At 37.6% G+C, this 20653-nt stretch overlaps 1 protein-coding gene across 1 annotated transcript; it reads right to left on the minus strand.

Annotated features, from left to right (window-relative positions):
- Positions 1-11853: 11853 nt before the first annotated feature.
- Positions 11854-14247, minus strand: LOC113753949 (probable histone acetyltransferase HAC-like 1). Its single transcript, XM_027298226.1, has 4 exons — positions 13942-14247; positions 12992-13120; positions 12058-12258; positions 11854-11962 (listed from the first exon to the last, which is right to left on the minus strand). The coding sequence occupies exons 1-4, from the start codon at positions 14011-14013 to the stop codon at positions 11885-11887; spliced, it is 480 nt and encodes a 159-aa protein (XP_027154027.1). The 5' UTR covers positions 14014-14247; the 3' UTR covers positions 11854-11884.
- Between the last annotated feature and the right edge of the window lie 6406 nt (positions 14248-20653).

Raw genomic sequence — 20653 nt, forward strand, 5'->3', positions numbered from 1 at the left:
GACAAGTATATCAGTTTCCCAACCAACCGCTGATATCTTCCCTTATCTACTGCATTATCATCCTTCTCATCATTCAATCTCAAGTTAGGCTCAGTGGGTGTGCTTGCTGCCTTGCATCCAAGATTGCCTGTTTCTTTAAGCAAGTCTAAGACATACTTTTGTTGGGAAACAAAGATGCCTTTACTTGAGTATGCCACCTCAATGCCTAAAAAATACTTCAGCCTCCCTAGTTCTTTAATTTCAAACTCCTTTGCTAAGCACTTTTTGAGTGTTTCTCTTTCAATTGGATCATTTCCGGTGATGATGATGTCATCTACATATACAAGTAGAGCTGTAACACCTCCTTTTGAATGTTTTATGAACAAAGTATGATCTCCTTGACTTTGTTTGTATTGCATTGCTAGCATCACTTTAGTAAATCTTCCGAACCAAGCCCTTGGCGATTGTTTTAATCCATATAAAGCTTTCTTTAACCTGCACACTTTCTTTTCAAAAAACATTTTATTGAAACCCGGTAGGGGTTCCATGTACACCTCTTCTTCTAAATCCCCATGTAAGAATGCATTCTTAACATCAAATTGCTGTAAACACCAACCAAAGTTAGCGGCTAAAGACAAAAGAACACGCACAGTATTCATTTTTGCAACGGGTGCAAAGGTCTCTTGGTAATCTATCCCATATGTCTGTGTATATCCTTTTGCGACCAACCGAGCTTTATGCCTTTCTAATGAACCATCAGCTCTATATTTCAAAGTAAACACCCATTTACACCCCACTGTTTTCTTTCCTTTGGGCAGGTTTACAATTTCCCAAGTCTTATTTCTCTCTAGGGCATTCATTTCCTCTTTCATAGCATGTAACCAGTTCTTATTTCTAAGTGCCTCTTGTAGTGTTTGTGGGATTGAAATGGAGTTGATGGTGGTAAGGAAAGTTTTATGTTGTGGAGAGAGTCTATGGAAAGACACGAAATTTGAGATTGGGTGCTTAGTGCATTCTCGTGTTCCTTTTCGAACAGCAATAGGCAGGTCTAAATCAATAAATTCACAAGGAGCAGAGTCAGATTGAACACACAAAGGAACAGAATTTTCAGTACCTGATTGTGGTTCAGATTCTTGGATTTGCACAGGTTCAGAAATATGAACTTTCTTCCTTGAGTAGACCTTGAGTGGTGTAGTTGGATTTAAACCAGATTTTCCCTCAGCTGCAAGATCAGGTTCAATTTCTTTACTGGCATGTTCAACTTCAAATTCAGGTTCAGGTTCACTGCTAGTATGTTCTCCTTTAGAATTTGGTGTATGGTCAGGCTTGAAAGACTTTAAGTTTAGTGTAGGACTTTGAAGATCAAGGAGAAATTCCTTATCTTCCCAAGAACTCTCCCCCTGGGGATGAGGATTGTTACTTTGAGAATAAGGTTCATTTTCAACAAATGTGACATCCATGGAGGTAAAAAATTTTTTTGAAGGAGGATGATAACACTTATATCCTTTCTTTGTGTTTGAGTATCCCACAAAAATACATTTTAAAGCTCTTGGATCAAGTTTCCCTCTTTGGTGTGCATGAACATGTACAAAAGCAATACAACCAAACACTTTTGGTGACAATGTGCAAGAGACATTAAAATCAGGGTAAAAAACAGAAAGAGCAGCAATGGGACTTTGATTATTTAGTACTTTTGAAGGTACTCTATTTATCAAATGTGCAGCAGTTAAAACAGCCTCCCCCCAAAAAGTTTTTGGAACTTTATGTTGAAACAAAATTGCTCGAGTCACATTGAGTAAATGTCTATTTTTTCGTTCAGCAATCCCATTTTGTTGGGGTGTATCTACACAAGATGACTCATGTATTATACCCTCTTTTTGGAAAAAAGATGAGAGAATTTGATTAAAATAGTCTCTTGCATTATCAGATCTTACTCTTTTAATCAAACTTCCAAATTGTGTACAAATCATTTTATGAAACATTGGAAAAATACTGCTTACTTCTGATTTTTCTTTCATAAGAAATAACCAAGTAGTTCTAGTACAATCATCAATGAATGTGACAAACCATTTTGCTCCAGAAATACTAGAAATTCTACAAGGCCCCCAAATATCAGTATGTATCAAAGAGAAAGGTCTAGTAGATCTTGTATTACTCAATGGAAATGATAGTCTATGATGCTTAGCAATTTCACATGTATCACAATGAAAACTACTAACATCTTCATTCTTGAAAAGTGAAGGAAACATGCTTTTAAGTAGAATAAAAGATGGATGACCAAGACGGAAATGATGAAGCCAAATTTCAGATTTATTATTTGAGGAGCAGGTGAGGGATAACTGATTTTTGTTCTCCTTGTTGCCACTCATCTCCTCAAGGTAATAAAGCCCATCATTCACCTTAGCAAGTCCAATCGTCCTCCCCGTAACCAAATCCTGAAAAACACAGTGAGTAGAATAGAAAATTACTCTACAGTTCAGATCTTTGGTAATTTGATGGATGGATATGAGATTGGAGGACAATTTTGGGACATGCAACACATTATTTAGGGACAAAGAATTTGATAGATTTACTGTCCCTTGGCCTGCAACAGTTATAGGAGATCCATCCGCAACAGTAATTTTTCTATTTCCAGGACATGGGTTGTATGTTCTAAATCTGATTGGGCTGTGAGTCATATGGTCAGTAGCTCCTGAGTCGATGACCCAAGAGCCTAGAGAAGACATGCTTGAGGCACTTAAAGCATAAGAGTTAAGGTACTTACCTGATTGAGCCAATGAACACGTACTAGAGGACTTTTCAAGGGAATTTAGGAGGTTTCTTAGCTTTTCGATTTCTTCTTTCTTGAATTCTCCCATACCAGCCTGGTTGGATTTTTCTTGTGTTTGGTCTTCTCCAGCAGTTAAGTGGGCTTTTCCCCCTTTGAATCCTCCTTTACGACTAAGGACTTGTTCCTTCCCATGGAGTTTGAAGCAATCATCTCGCGTATGGCGTGATTTTTTGCAGTACGTGCACCAAATTGTGTCTTTATTTGACTTTGTAGAAATCATTGCTGAGCCTTCTAATGTTTTAGGCTCTAACATGACTTCTCGCCTATTCTCTTCAGCTCGAATCAATGATATTGTCTCATTCAGAGATGATAATCTTTCCTTCCCCAATATCTGGACTCTGACCTGATCAAATTCCACATTCAGACCTGCAAGGAAGTCATAAACTCTATCCTTTTCGATAAAGTTTTTCAAGGTGGCTGCATCTTCACTACACAACATCTGAACACACCGATATTGGTCCAGTTCCTGCCATAGATTTTGCAGAAGATTGGCATATTGAGTAACAGAAAGGTTGCCCTGTTTAGTGGCTGAGATCTTTGTTTTGATCTCATAGATTAGGGCAGCATCTCCTGCCTTTGAATAGGTCTGTCGAATAGTAGTCCATATATCTTGAGCTGTTGGTAGGAACATGCAAGTATCGCTTATTTCAGGTAACATGGAGTTCCACAGCCATGACATGACCATAGAATCCTCTTCATCCCAAGCAGCGAATTTAGGATCTCCCTTTTTCGGTCCAGTTCCAAGCAAGTGGCTGATTTTGCCCTTTCCTTTGAGAAATGTTTGAACAAATTGTGACCACTTCAAATAGTTTTTTCCGTTGAGCCTGTAGGCTGCCTGGATACTCTGCAAATCCCCTGTTTGTGGAATATTTGAGGTGTTTTCTGATTTGGTATTGGAGTGGATTTCTGATGTTTCAGTTTCAGACATGTTGGAGGTTTCAAAGAAAAATTGGCAATGAAGGCCTAATGAAAAAAAAAATCAGCAATGAAGGCTGGAAATTGCACTTGGCAATAAAGACTTGAAAAGAGGAAAGCACTCAGCAATGAAGGCTGACAAGAAGAGGTCCCAAGAGCAAAAGCTCTGATACCATGAACAAAAAGAAAAACTGAATTGTTCTGTCATATCTTTTGTTCTAGACTCTGTACAACATTTATACAAATGGAATTTGACTTTTGTCAATTCCATGAAATCTGTAATTTCCTAAAAATTAGGAGCTAATTTATTCTATCCTAAAATATATTAGGAGTAAATTATTCTATCCTAAAATAGAGCAGAAATCATGGGATATAGAAGAAATCATGGGATATACATAGAAAAAGATATTCTAGATTTTCAACAACCACCACTCAATTTATGGTCAAGCCATACAGGATGCTTCTCTAAAGTGTACAGGAGGAGTTCCAATCACCATCCATCTCTGTATCCTCCTTTTCTAGCTGGTCCTTTTATACTCACCCAGAAGGAAAATGCTTAGAAAGAATCAGGATTCTCTACTATAACAAATGACGATGTAGGGCAGCATATGGAACCAAGTTCCATATGGTGCCTACAGAATTTCAGGTGCATTTGGTATTCCAGTGTTGAACTAGTGGCTGAAAGGCCTGGTAAAAGTTGTCGATTATTTGTGCATGAAATTAAAAACTTTGATGATCAAACCAAGGAAAAAGCACTTCTCTCAGACTGTTTTCTCCTTTGACTAACCTCCCAGAGAAGACTGCTTGGCCCCCAGAAATGTTTAAAATGCCTCACATAATTCTGTAACTCGACAAAAACACTCGAAACAAGAAGTTGGTAATTACAAATATCAAGGATCACACTTTTTTTTATCAAGGAAAGAGACTTGAAATTCAAAAAATGACTAATCTACTTAAAATACTTTCTTAAATACACAAGACATCCAATAAACTATAAATACAATTCAGGCTCACCACAGGTCTGTAATTATACTGAAAGCAACAAGTGCAATTTCCTAGACACAGCTATATGGGATATAACATTACTAAGGCCTTTGAAGTGGACAACCAGAAAGGTCAATTGAACTTTTGACATGCCTATTTCTGTTCTCTTATTGAGCCTGCAAATTGCTGCACAAGAGTATATAACAATTGGGAGTATGAACAAGAAGGGACTTATAATTTTTTAAACTTGAAACAGGAGTGTATAACAATTGGGAGTATGAACATGAAGGGACTTATAATTTGTTAAACTTGAAACAATCCCCAGAAACACATGTACAGGATGGAGGAACATGAGAAAGTAAAAGTTTAGCTGCTAATTGAATATTTGAGAGGATCCAAGGAATATATATCACCATGTCCAAATTAGATATTGCCAAAATCACACTTGGCATGCCCAAATCACACTTACTTTTAGGAAAAAGAAGACCCTGATCAAGACACCATTCTCAAAAGTGGGTGGTGCCCCGGGGGGGGGGGAGGCGGGTGGGGAAGGGATGCTTGCAATACCTACAGAAAATTAAAACATCTCATTCTGTTGCACCAGAAGGTATCCACAGATTTTATAATCAATACCATGATTAAAAATCAATGGCTATTGCATCAATAATAGGTTTCAGTAACTATACATGGCTCCATAATAGGGCACAAGAACCTCACGATGACATTATGTAACCATAATCAAACCTCAAAACGACAATGCAACAGCACTTACACGTCAACAAAAGCAATAGCAAATCAGTAGGCACAGGATCTTGTAATAAATTTGTTTAGGATTGCATATCAGAAGTCGGTATCTACAGGAATCAAGCAGGATATGCAGAATCCTATTGCCATTGGGTGGACAAAGGTAAAATATTATTGCAGTAAGGCATATTCACAATTTGAAAAGAAAGAATCCCATAAAGTTTCCATGAACAAGTTTTACTTGTGATGCAGCTTTAGAACTGTTACAGATTATATGCAGGCTGATTTGTAGGGATTAGATAGCTGTCACAGATTGATATAGGCTGATTTGTAGGGATTAGATAGCTAACAAATGTAGGCTAGTTTGTAGCCTAAATTATAGGAATTAGAGGACTGATTTATTGTAATAGGATATCTTCCTATTATAGGATGTCTATACCTATATATATACCCTTACGATTGATGAATAAAAATATGGGGAATTTATTCTCTTCCTCTGAAATTCACATGGTATCAGAGCAAGGTTTGTTCATAAATTTTTTTTTTTCTGGGTTGTTGGGTGTGAGGGAAGCTGCTGCCATATTCAAGGTACAGGCTTTAGAGGTTCCTTTATAGACACCGCCAACTCAGGGAGGTACGTAGTACCGATTGGTCAGAACCCAGCACCTCTCCTCTGTCTCTCGACGCTATTTGCATACCTGTTTGTGGGTCAACATCGATCTAGGTGTGGGACTTGGCTACAACAGGTTTTTCTTGTGGGTAATCTGTTATCTTGTTGAATTTTCTTAGCAATTATGTCTGACAAAAAGCCTGGAGTTGTTTCTGATATAGTTCCGCTGGTTTCAAAAATCACGGAACATAAGTTAACTGGAATTAATTTTCTTGATTGGAACAATACTATTGAATTATATCTGCTCAGTATTTCTATGGATGGCCATCTGACTGATGATCCACCTACGGATGACTCTAAATTGTCTTGGATGAGAGAGGATGCTCGCTTGTATATACAGATCCGTAATTCTATTGATAGTGAGATGGTCGGTCTGGTTACTCATTGTAAGACAGTAAAACAATTAATGAACTATTTACAGTTCTTATATTCTGGAACAGGAAATTTCTCTCGTATCTATGATGTTTGCAAGGATTTTTACAGGGCAGATAAAGGAGACAAGTCTCTCACCAGTTATTTTATGGACTTCAAGAAAACATATGAAGAGCTCAATATGCTGCTTCCCTTCAGTTGTGATGTGGAGGAACAACGAAATCAGCGAGAGAAGATGGCGGTTATGAGTTTTCTAGCCGGTCTTCCGTCTGAATTTGAGACTGCTAAATCTCAAATTCTTTCCGGTTCAGAAATTTCCAGTCTAGAAGATTCTTTTCGAAGGGTTCTCCGTACAGAGAATACGTTACCTGTTCTATCTACTCAGCCTAACAGTGTTCTTCTTAGCCGAACTACCACAGCTGATTCAGGAAGACAACACTACAAGAGTAATGGCAACAGTACGAGCATGGGGTCGGGGCCCAACCACTCTGATAAGAATACTAGCAATCATGGACAGGAGCAAGGAGAGATTGTATGTCACTACTGTCATAAACCAGGTCATATCAAGCGAGACTGTCGGAAGTTGCAGTATAAGAAGGCTCACTCTGCCCATATTGCATCTAGTTGTGCGACCTCTGACAAGCATGTTACAATATCTGCGGATGAGTATGCTAGATTGACTCAGTTTCAAGAAACAGTGAAACAGCCATCTGGTCATGTTACTGCTCCTGTCGAGACAGGTAAACCCAATGCATGTCTTGTTTCCTCTTCTCCAAAATGGGTCATTGATTCTGGTGCTACTGATCACATGACAGGTAATCCTAATTTACTTTCTAACTTTCAGCCACATAAATCTATCACTCCTGTTACTTTAGCCGATGGTTCAACATCCAGTGTTATTGGGTCTGGAACCACTCAGCCCACATCATCCTCCCCTATAATTTAGCCCAATCGTAAGGGTATATATACAGGTATAGACATCCTATAATAGGAAGATATCCTATTACAATAAATCAGTCCTCTAATTCCTATAATTTAGGCTACAAACTAGCCTACATTTGTTAGCTATCTAATCCCTACAAATCAGCCTATATCAATCTGTGACAGCTATCTAATCCCTACAAATCAGCCTGCATATAATCTGTAACACTCCCCCTCAAGTTGGAGCATAGATATTAATCATGCCCAGCTTGTTACATAGATAATCAATCCGGACCCCGTTAAGAGCTTTTGTGAATATATCACCTAATTGTTCTCCAGTCTTCACATAACCTGTAGTGATCAAACCTTGTTGGATCTTTTCACGAACGAAATGACAATCAATCTCAATGTGTTTCGTTCGTTCATGAAAGACTGGATTGGAAGCAATGTGAAGTGCAGCTTGATTATCACACCATAGCTTGAGCAGGGTATTCTTCATCAGACCTCTTGTGTTGACACCCATTCTCAAAATGGGGTTGCCGAGAGAAAGAATAGACACCTTCTTGAAACTGCTCGAGCTTTGTTATTTCAAATGAAGGTTCCTAAATGTTTCTGGGCTGATGCTCTATCTACTGCTTGTTTTCTAATCAATCGTATGCCTTCCTCTGTTTTGTCTGGTAATACTCCTTTCCACACTCTATTTCCAAATAAACAGTTGTTTCCTATAGAACCAAAGATATTCGGTTGTACTTGTTTTGTTCGGGATGTTCGTCCTCAAGTTACAAAACTTGATCCTAAGTCCTTAAAGTGTATGTTTCTGGGTTATTCTCGCATGCAAAAAGGGTATCGTTGTTATTGTCCTAGTCTTGGTAAGTATCTTGTGTCTGCTGATGTTATTTTTTTGGAACAAATACCTTTATCTTCATCTTCAGGCTCTTCAAGTTCTGTGAGTCCAGGGGAGGATGATGATTTGTTAATCTATAGTGTCATACCAAATTTGGGTCCGCCTCCTTCTACACCGGTTAAGCCTCCCATCAAATATACCTACTCACGTCGGGCACATCAGCCCAGTTCTGACTTGGTCCTTGAGTCTCCAGAATCATGTCCTGATGAACCAGTCTCTTTGTCATCAGATCCGGCTGCCAACGATGATCTTGATCTCCCTATTGCTCACAGAAAAGGTAAACGTGCATGTACTTATCCAATCTCTTCAGTTGTTTCCTACCATCATTTGTCTTCCTCTTCTTGTGCTTTTCTTACATCCCTAGACACTGTTTCTGTACCTAAGACTGTTCGAGAGGCATTAGCTCATCCCGGATGGCGGACTGCTATGATTGAGGAAATGAATGCTCTAGATGTCAATGGTACATGGACTTTGGTTACCTTACCTGTAGGTAAACAAGCCATTGGATGTAAATGGGTGTTTACTGTCAAAATGAATTCTGATGGCTCCATTTCTCGATTGAAAGCTCGACTTGTTGCTAAAGGATATGCTCAAATTTATGGGGTGGATTATCATGATACTTTTTCTCCTGTTGCTAAACTTGCTTCGGTCAGGTTGTTTATCTCCCTTGCTGCAGCTTATGACTGGCCTCTGCATCAGTTAGACATCAAGAATGCCTTTCTTCATGGTGATCTTCAGGAGGAGGTATATATGGAGCAACCACCTGATTTTGTTGCTCAAGGGGGGCATGGGAAAGGGAAAGTCCGTCGTCTGCAAAAATCTCTATATGGCTTGAAACAGAGTCCTCGGGCTTGGTTTTGGAAAATTTAGCCAAGCTATTGAGAAATTTGGGATGCAGAAAAGCAAGTCAGATCATTCTATTTTCTATAGACACTCTAATGGAGGTATTATTCTGTTAGTTGTATATGTGGATGATATTGTAATCACAGGTAGCGACTCTAGCGGAATTTCGTCTCTAAAGTCCTTTCTTCATACTCAGTTCTATACCAAAGACTTGGGGATGTTAAAGTATTTCTTGGGAGTTGAAGTTAGCAGGAGTAAGAAGGGAATCTTTCTATCACAGAGAAAGTATGTACTTGATTTACTGTCGGAGTCGGGAAAGTTGGGTGCTAAACCATGTAGTACCCCAATGGTTCCTAATTTACAATTAACCAAAGAAGGTGAATTGTGTGCAGATCCTGAGAGGTACAGAAGACTAATCGGAAAGTTGAATTATCTTACTGTGACACGTCCTGATATTGCTTATTCAGTGAGTGTGTTAAGCCAATATATGTCCTCACCAACTGTTGACCATTGGAAAGCAGTCGAACAAGTTTTGCACTATTTAAAATGTGCTCCTGGACGTGGAATCCTATATGGCAATCATGGTCATACTAGGATTGAATATTTTTCAGATTCAGATTGGGCAGGGTGTAAGGAAGATAGGAGATCTACTTCAGGATATTGTGTTTTTGTTGGGGGAAATTTGGTCTCATGGAAGAGTAAGAAACAGAATGTCGTCTCACGATCCAGTGCGGAAGCTGAATATAGAGCTATGGCCAAGTCTGTGTGTGAAGTCATATGGGTATATCAGCTCCTTAGTGAAGTAGGAATTAAGGTCTCAGTACCTGCCAAGCTATGGTGTGATAATCAAGCTGCACTTCACATTGCTTCCAATCCAGTCTTTCATGAACGAACGAAACACATTGAGATTGATTGTCATTTCGTTCGTGAAAAGATCCAACAAGGTTTGATCACTACAGGTTATGTGAAGACTGGAGAACAATTAGGTGATATATTCACAAAAGCTCTTAACGGGGTCCGGATTGATTATCTATGTAACAAGCTGGGCATGATTAATATCTATGCTCCAGCTTGAGGGGGAGTGTTACAGATTATATGCAGGCTGATTTGTAGGGATTAGATAGCTGTCACAGATTGATATAGGCTGATTTGTAGGGATTAGATAGCTGTCACAGATTGATATAGGCTGATTTGTAGGGATTAGATAGCTAACAAATGTAGGCTAGTTTGTAGCCTAAATTATAGGAATTAGAGGACTGATTTATTGTAATAGGATATCTTCCTATTATAGGATGTCTATACCTGTATATATACCCTTACGATTGATGAATAAAAATATGGGGAATTTATTCTCTTCCTCTGAAATTCACAAGAACCATGCATAAAATTCTAAAGTTCAAGCCCCAAGACCTGTATGGAAGGGCAACTCGATTGATGCAGTCCCATTAAGAATTAAGAAAAACAGAAATCTTCAGTTGAACAGGAAAAAAATGTTTTTGAATGAAGTTCGTTTATTCCTCTCTAATGCATTCCTTTCCTCTTGGAACAAATTCTCCTCTCTTATTCAAATTGCTTGACTAATTCTCAACTCTCTTAATCTGTCTTTCTGTTTAATTAAAAGAACAATTGGCAGCTCTTAAGAAACTTCAAAAAGGAAAGCGATATAGATACCTGTCACAGAGCTGAAAATTTTTGCACTGATTGCAGACCCATCGGTTTCCAGATACCATTAGAACGCAGCAGTGAGTGCAAGCGTGTTGTAAGTGAACCATGATAAAATCCTCCGTCATTGAACATATAGTTTCTCCAAGCTACAATGACAAGCAAAGCCCACAAGAACCAAAAGATCAGCACAAAAATTAAGTGGTAAAACAGTATTCAAGGAGAAAATCAGGTCATTGATCATAATTAGGCATGAAAAACATTTAGGCTGGTGAGAAGAAGTTCCAAAAACAATAAACTAATAACTGCATCTCTCCTACCCATTTTGTTGCCATTAGAGAGTCTGTTCAACTGGCTGTCCGGCAATTCAATTAGAAAAGTAAAGGAAAAGAATATAGAAAGAAACTTTATGGTGGGAAAGCAATGAATCTTTGCATCTAATCCAAACAAAACATAAGACGCTTGAAAAACTTAAATAAGTGCTGACAAAAAGAACAACATTCAGAGCAAAAGATTGGTATTGTTGTGGTAGGAGGATTAACAAAAGCCAAAAAGGTTCAGATGCAGTAAATTACTTTATGCATTAGTAGCAGATCCCTTGATGGATTGCCAGAAAGATCAGTCTGACCGGATGATTTTAGAGCTCTCTTTGTTGTGGTCTTTTTTATAGTTCCCTTCTTATAGTATTTTCTGCCATCCTCCTCTTGTTGCAATTGGTATATCATATCCTCCACAGCCCCAGGCCAATAATCTCCATCAAAATACGGTAGCCGAGCAACTGTTACCTTAGCTTTACACTCACCCGTAGATACAAAGAAATGGTCATAAAAATTAGTAAGATCTACAACAATATTTTCCTTTGAAGCTTTTCTTAACATTGATAAGTACCTGAAACAAGAAAGCAAAACCATATCAAACATCTATGTTGTGGAGAACTAAAATATTTTAGGTGCTAGACGTGAAAGTATTGTAAACTGTTAGTCTTTTAGCTCACCATTCCCTAAGTTTATCAGATTTTGGCATCTTCTGGATTTCTGGATGGCAATATAAGATAGAATCTTCATCCTTTAGTGGAGGACAAGCCCATACATAACAACTTGTAAAGCCCCGCTTTTTTGCAATATTCCAGGTATCCGATCTGGGGCAAATGGTCATTATGTAAAAGTTGTTAGTATGGTGATTAACCCGAAAAAAAAAGGCAGAATAAAACATTAAAGAAATGAAAAAGTTTACCAAAATTTCATGGTACACAAATGTACGGAGAGCTTCTCCAGTCACAGTTGTCACCTCTGGTCTGAAATATTTAACCGTATCCAGATATGAAAGATAAACACGCCGATGATTTGGTTGCTGGCATTCTGATCCGAATTCTTGAACATACATGCCAAATAAACATACTTCTACCCCTTCAATCTTTTGGAACAAGAGTAATACCTGGAAGCACAGATTTTAGCGTTGAGTACCAAAAGTAAGAACAATACAAGATGGAAATCTGACGAAAATCGAGGGTTCCGAGACAATTAGTTTTTGCAAAGAGAATCTGAGTAAGAAGCAATACAAGATGGAAATCTGACGAAAATCAAGGGTTCCGAGACAGTTAGTTTTTGCAAAGAGAATCTGATATTTGGATCACAACAAAAACAAATTTATTCAGCAATCCAGCAAAACATTTATTTCAAGTGCAGGCACACCCTGAAAATTTGAGGAATAACAACTGAGCTACTCCTACTGATATAGACCTATTCACAATACCTCTCCAACTTCTTGAGTCTCTGCTTATAAATCATAATTCTTGATTACTGACAACATTCTTCTCTGTGTCTAGACACCCCTTAGCACCAAAAAGAGGCAAACAAAAAATTGGGATCCACACTGTCAGAAGAGGTGTACGTGTGAATCCCCAACCAAAAAAACAACCAACTTGATCCACCTGTTTGGGATTTTGAGTCAACTCTACACATAAGAGCTCTAAAATCTCTTGATAGAATGGAAAAAGAATGAGACGTTTCCCTAGGCCAGGCACAAAAGATAACTGCAATTTATAACAACAGTGAACTTGCATTGCACAGAAATTTTGAAATTTAGAATCTAAGGATATAACTTTCAAAAATTACACCTCCAACCACCTTCACAACATAACCTTCACATAACTTGTACGGCGGCGTACCTTGGACTTGTATGGAAATTCCAATGGATAGTTTTCCTCTTGGAAAATCTCAAGAAACTGTGGCTTTACATCCAACTTTTTGTCCACAGATGAAACTACTCCTACAACAAGTCCTTCTGCTCGAGGAACCTAGTGAAATAGATGTATAAAGATATCAGTAGTAATATATCAAAGACAAAAGAAGGAAATATTCAGTTTGTTTAAGCAATCATAGAAGAATAAGTACTACAACAAAATCCTTTTTTGTAAATAAAAAAAGGTATGAAGATAAACTTGATACGATTCCCATGTGGAATAAATACGATATAGAAACTTCACTAATAGCACCATATGGAGTAACAGAAGATAACAATCAGCATTCAGACAGGAGAGATCTGAGAAGAGAAGCAACAAGCCACTAATCCAAAAACCATACTCAGCTGCATAATATCAGCAGATTATGGCTTCATTTAAACTAAAAGCTGTTTTCAGATGTTGCCAGCAGCTTTCTTCATTTGTTATATTATGCCTTTTCAGGCAGTGTCGAAGAAAGTCACTACAAAATCCGTGCTTTTAATATTGCAATCAGCATTTTTGTCAACCACTCTTCTTTCAGTAGCTCTACAAAAGCTGAAACAGATAAGACAAGGCCCCTTCACAGATGTTACTAAGATCTAAACTTGTAAACAGCTTATAATGAGTATGCTTAATAATCCAGAACCAGTAAATCCTAGTCCTCTAATTGCATATGAACTTGAAACTTTGTTAGCTGGTTAATCCAGGAAAAGAGAATAAAACAGTCAAAAGACTGGTTACTTCTCATCAAGATTCCAAGAAATGAATAGAATTGCATAGATGGGCTATAGGCTATAACAAAACTTTTGAGCACTTATAATTAGAAGAAAAATAACTCTAAAACATCGATCAACATTTGAGAGAAAAAAAATCAAGAAATGGGTCTAAAGTATCACCTCATCAATACTCTTTCCTTGAACACTTGCTCTCTCTTGTCTTTCGTGTTTTAGTCGCCTTGCTAACCGCATCTCAATGTGATCACTCAAACTGGTTCTTGGTAGATCTTTTGCTCCAAGGACAGCACTTTGTGGTAATGGCTTGCGCTCCCCTCTTTCAACTTCTGCTACATAGCAATTTAGGCAAGTATACTCGGCTTGTCCACCATCATTTCTTCTACCATTAAACAATGCACAAATTTGGTGTTGCCAAGCTTCACATTTGTCACATTGAACCCACTATAAAAAAAAGTGAAATAACATCCAACATCATTGAACCATCTGATAAACAAAAAAAAATAGAAAATCACAAAAATGCAGAAAAAGCTAAACGTTATGTATCCATTCTTCAGTCTCCTCATCATATTTCTTCTTCTCATGCCTTGCTTTGGCGATAGCTGTTCCATCGGCTATGATGGTGTCTCCACGAGCCTCGTTGTAGCAAGGAATACAGATGTAATGCCGAGTATCACCAGTTCCAATTGTGCAGTACATTGCATTTCTTTTAATGCGAGCGCCACATGGGGTGCAATATATAGGTGGTGGTTCAAAAGTGAGCTTCTCAACTGCACATAACTGACAAGAATTTTCACTCATTGATTGTTCCATCGCTTGATTTTTTACTGCTTTTGCTTTGCTCTGCACAAGAAAAGGTAAAATACAGATAAAAAAGGGTGCATTCATAATATCTACAAGTTTCTATTCCCAGAAAAATCCTAGAAAGCACAATGTTCTCGTTATCAACCAAATGGCAACCAAACTTGGATTCCTGTACACTAGTCAAACGAATGCTACAAGGTTTGACCTATTGGAAATACAAGATTATATGTCAATTTCAATGCATCATAAGTATAAGATAAGTTATGCAGCCCAGCCTTCACTCCACATGTACATTTGCAAAAAGGATATGATTTTCCCCAAGCAGGTGACTAATAACTTCATTTTGGTTTAATTTATCACAGCACAGAACTTGTAGTTATTCATGACATTCTTTAACTCAATTGAGTAGTGGTAAATTCATAACCTGGTAGAAGCTCAAACAGGCTTATGGAATCTCACATTATTCCACTAAAACATGAACTTTGAAAAGAATTGTTCCTCAGTAGCAGGATTCGACAAGGTTCAATCATTTCACATTCTATTCGCAAGGTATTCCCTCAATCCCATGCTTGTTTTCTTTTTCAATTTCCTTTCCAGGTCCCCCAATATATCCATACTAACATTTTCCCTGTAGAAAAATATTTCAGAATAAAAGCTTAATATCACAGAAAATCGACATGAATTTATTCAATTCAGCCCAGCCTCTGTCAAAGTTTTTATTGCGTATGCCAAAGTCAACTTATACAAACACTACATTTAACTGGTTTCAGTTCTTGAAACTATAGATGTCCATCTACAGGAAAGCTCGTTTAACATTACCTACTCGATGAAATACTTGAGTAAACTCATAATATATTAAACTCACAACATAATGAACTAACATTTGTGGCATCATTTTTAGATCATAAAGCAACCACAAACAAGATCAGCATTGAAACAGAATGCAAAGACAAGAATAATAACATTCATGGAAATCCTGAAATTGATAAAATTTGTAGATTTTCTACTGTTTCTGTTATAATTTGATGTATTTTAACTTTATTCTAAATGTACTTGCAGTAGACCTATATCCTGTCAGGGCTTAAAAGTGTGTGGGAGAAAATTTCAGCGATTGACTATAGGTTTGTACAGCTAAGACTTTCAGTCATTTTAGGGCTCCAACATAGCATCAGAAAGTACAGACTTTCCCTAGGAGACGTACCGTTAATTATGAAAAGTCAAAATTGTAGCTGCCTGTTAAAGTAGTCAAATTCACCTTAACTTCCTATCCTCACTCTCAAATGATACGTTTTCTTAGCAATTAAGTTGGCCCCATCTTCAAGAATTCACAGCTTTTAAGTCTTGATCCGTAGATAAATAAGTATCAAGACTCTTCAAGTTAACCATGGTTGCATGGAGGACGTTTTGATGCTCTCAATGCTCTTCAAACAACCTAACTATCTACGATCAAAGACGTCAAGTATCAAATCAAAATGAAGGCATAGATAGTGAAGAGAATGCAGTATAGTGCTAATCAATGTTACGTCCATGCCCAATCCTCTTATTCAATTGCTTCCGTTCAACTGCAAACTGAGATGCCAAAGAACAGCTTGTTTATATGGGAGTTGACTGGATAATTATGCTAAAATGGCAATCCATAAATGAAATAAAAACATGGTTTGTGGCGTTACATGGCCAACCCACTGCCTGAGACCTATTATATGCTGCCGAACTTGCTCAGGTGTGAACAATTCAGTCAGTGATACTCCTTTAATTTTTGGCTTCCCAGAACCTGCATTATCATCGGCAGGTAATGAGTTGGATTCCTCTTTAGCCGGATCCACTTCTTTTTCAATCTTAACACCGGCCTCAGATTTCATGGGCATACTCGGATTAACAATTTGTTCAGTTTGCTGTGTGGTATGAAACACTTGAGATTCGCTAGCAGTGGGAGCTTGTACTGCCGGATTTTGGATTTCATGAACAGATTGCGAGGGCGGCTCAATCTTCATGCGCTCAAGAGATGGTTGTAAATCTGGGGGGCGTTTCAGCCATTGTTTTTATTTTTTATTTTTATAATACTATTGTCTTCAAATTTGACCTTAAGAATCAGAAGCGAAAAAGCCCATTAGTTTTAGGGTTAATCACATTTTATCCCCTTAAAGAATATCCCATTTATCAGTTTATCCCATAACCTTTAATTTTGCTCACTTTACCCCCTTTAGGACAAAATTACTCTTGCATTATTTTGACTTTTCATTGACCTTGTTTTCCTTTCTTTTATTTCTTTTTCTCTTTCTTCTTTATTTAACTCCTCCTTTTTCTCTCAAAAATCTTCACCTTAATGATTGAAATTAAAAAATAGGAATTGCAGAGATCTATCTTTTCCTTAAATGATTAAAAAAATATTCAAATCACTTTTCTAAAATACAACTTTTTTAGCCTTTCAATTCTTTTAATTTTGGATTTTCCTCTTTCCTTTCTAATTTCTCATTTTATTCTCAAGAAAATATCATAAGATGAAATTATTTTTCTTTCTTTTATTTATTTTTCTCTTTCTTCTCTCTTTCATCCTTCTCAATAGAAATTTCATTTCAACGAAAATTTTTGTTTTGAGTTTGTAATTGCATATTTCTGAGTGAAGGTTTAAAAGGCATCAAAAACAAATTTTGATTTTTTGTATGATGTCACGTGTCACAAATTTCAATTGATGATTATTAATCAGGTCACAAATTCATCTTAAGATATTTTCTTGGGAATAAAATGAGAAACTAAAAAGGAAAGAGGAAAATCCAAAATTGAAAGAATTGAAAGGCTAAATTTTAGGAAAGTGATTTGAATATTTTTTTAATCATTTAAGGAGAAGATATATCTCTGCAATTCCTCTTTTTTAATTTCAATCATTAAGGTGAAGATTTTTGTGGGAAAGAGGAAGAATTAAATAAAGAAGAAAGAGAAAAAGAAATAAAAGAAAAGAAAACAAGGTAAATGAAAAGTCAAAATAATGTAAGGGCAATTTTGTCCTAAAGGGGGTAAAGTGAGCAAAATTAAAGGTTATGGGGTAAATTGAGAAATGAGATATTCTTTAAGGGGATAAAATGTGATTAACCCTTAATTTTAAAGGATGGGTTGGATTCATTTTTTTTTTGTTGTCAAAAGTCATATTTGCATTCATTAGCTTGATATTACAAGATTTGATACATCAGATTTACTTCTTTTGGAATCATTTTGTGCACTCTCATGGAGCCACATGGGAAAGCACTCTTCCCATTCAACACTCCTAGTTAGTTTGACAGCAAACTTTGCTAAACTATGTGCACACTTGTTTCCTATTTTATGGACAAAAGAGAAAGTACATTTGTCAAACAAGCATCTCATGTTTGCAATGTCCTCTAGGATTATGTCAACTCTAACTTCTTTCCCATTTTCCTTATTTATCATGTCCACCACTTCCTTGCAATCAGACTCGAGCTCCACATCTCTCCATTTGGCCTCTCGAGCCATTTGCATTCCTATTCGAATTGCAGCCGCTTCCTCCACCAGGGGTTCGTTTGTTTTTATCTCGGCACTGTCCCATGCTTTCATCAGTTTTCCTTCTGCGTTCCTAACCACAGCTCCTATTCCACTTTTGTTCATATTCTTTGAGAAGGCAGCATCAGAGTTGATCTTTATCGTTCCTCCTTTTGGTGGATTCCATTGCTTCATTCTACTTGAGTTGGTTGTTTGTTTAATGAACTCTCCACTTGTGTTGTTCTGGGCTTCTATATACTTATCCCACTCTAGTAGTGCTTTCTGCACTGTTTTCCTTGGATCTGCACTTTTTTCATCGAAGACTTTTCTATTTCTTGCTTTCCAGATTTGCCACAAAATATTTACAGTTAGTGTGATGTGATCCTGTCCTTGCTCTCTCCTCCTAGCTGCTAATATTCCTTCCCACCATCTTACAAAGTTGCTCCTCATGTCCTTTAGTCCGTCCCATTGCAGAGGTGTTAATTTCCAGGTGGTTTCCGCATTGTTGCAGAAGAATAGCATATGTTCAATTGTCTCCACTGCTTCCCCACAGCATTCACACATTGGGCTGTTTCTTCCTATTCTCTTGTTTATTTGCTCATTTACTGGCAAACTATGATGTAGGCACCTCCAGATGAAATGTTTGAACTTGTGTTTCATCTGTAAGGACCACACTTCTTTCCAGATGTTTGAATTCCTGTGATCATAGCTCGTGCTTCCTTCATCCTCTTCCCTCCTTCCCACCTGTTGTTTCTGGCATTCTTCCATTGCTGCGGCATAGGCAGACTTCACAGTAAATAGACCTGATTTTGTGTACCTCCAATACATTCTATCTGTGCAGCCTGTTATGCTTATGGGGATAGCTATGATATTTTGGATGTCTCCTACTATAAACCATCTATTGAGCAACTCCTGGTTCCATTCTCCCTCTTTTATCATTTCAGCTGCTTTCCTGATTATGCAATCTGGACTCTTTCTAGTTTTGATCCTTCCATCTTCACTACCTGGAACCTATTTGTCTTTCCAGATATCAATGGTTTTCCCATCTCCTACTCTCTTCCCTGGCCCTTTGTTCAGTAGTTTCCTGGTCCCCATTATACTCTTCCATATCCAAGAAGCTGCTTTCGAGGGGTCCTTGTCCCAGCTTTGTGCTCTTCCTAGGTACTTTGACATCATCACCCTACTCACCAGTAGGTTTAGTTGTGTGAGCAACCTCCAAAGCTATTTTGCCAAGAGGGCATCATTGAATTTCTCCAGATCTCTAAAACCCAAACCACCTCTACTTTTCACCTGAGATATCTTTTTCCAGCTAGTCCAGTGTGTTTTCCTTTCACTTTCTCCATTTCCACACCAGAATTTGGCTATCATTTTGCTTATATCTTTGCACAAGACTTTTGGAAGTTTGAAGCAAGACATAGTGTAGGTAGGGAGTGTCATTGCCATAGATTTTATAAGTACCTCCTTCCCTGCTGGATTTAATAGATTTCTTTTCCATCATTGCAGCTTTTCTTTCACCTTTTCTTTGATGTAGCCAATGACTTGTTGCTTGGATCTCCCTAGCAGCATGGGTAGTCCCAAGTACTTTCCACTTTTAGCTTCCTTCATATTCCCCAACTCAGCACATATTTCCTTTCTCAGATTCCTGCATGTGTTTGCACTAAAGAAAACAACAGATTTGTCATAGTTGATTACCTGTCTAGAAGCCCTTTCATAGATATCAAACATGTTTTTCATTTGTTTAGCTTCCTAGGTACTAGCTTTACAACAGAACAAAGAATCATCAGCAAAAAGCATGTGGGATAAGACTAGACATCCTCTTCCCACCTTGACTCCTATTATGACTTTGTTGTTGATTCTTTGATTCATCAGATTTGAAATCCCTTCAGCACAAATAAGGAACAGGTAAGGAGAGAGGAGGTCCCCTTGTCTAATACCTCTGGAAGGTTTTACATATTCTACTTTCTATCCATTTACATTGAGGGAGTAGGAAGCAGTAGTTACACAGTTCAAGATCCATTTTACCCAAATAGGACAGAAATCCATTTTCATCATCATTCTTCCCAGAAACTGCCATTCTACCCTATCATAGGCCTTGGATAGATCAAGTTTTAGGGTCATAAAACCATTTCTGCCTGTTCTCTTATTTTTCAAGAAGTGAACCATTTCCTGGGCAAGAATGACATTGTCAAGAATATGTCTTCCAGGAACAAAAGCTGATTAGGCATAACTAATACATTTAGGGATAACCTTTTTCAACCTGTTTGCCAGTACTTTTGCAATGACTCTGTAAAGGACATTACAAAGAGATATAGGCCTATATTGGGATAGGTTGATAGGAACTTCTACCTTTGGAATCAGGGTCACAATTGTTTCATTAAGGGCTCTAAGAAGATGACCACTATTGAGGAAACTTTGAACAGCCATTACAATGTCAGTTTTACAAACATTCCAATATCTTTGGAAAAAGAGAGAGGACATACAATCAGGGCCTGGAGTTTTATCTGGATGCATAGAGAATAGAGCTGCCTTCACTTCCCTTTCTTCCACTGGTTTAATCAGCATTGCATTCATTTCCACTGTGACT

Source organism: Coffea eugenioides, chromosome 11, assembly GCF_003713205.1.
Source record: "Coffea eugenioides isolate CCC68of chromosome 11, Ceug_1.0, whole genome shotgun sequence".
Classification (NCBI taxonomy): Eukaryota; Viridiplantae; Streptophyta; class Magnoliopsida; order Gentianales; family Rubiaceae; genus Coffea; species Coffea eugenioides.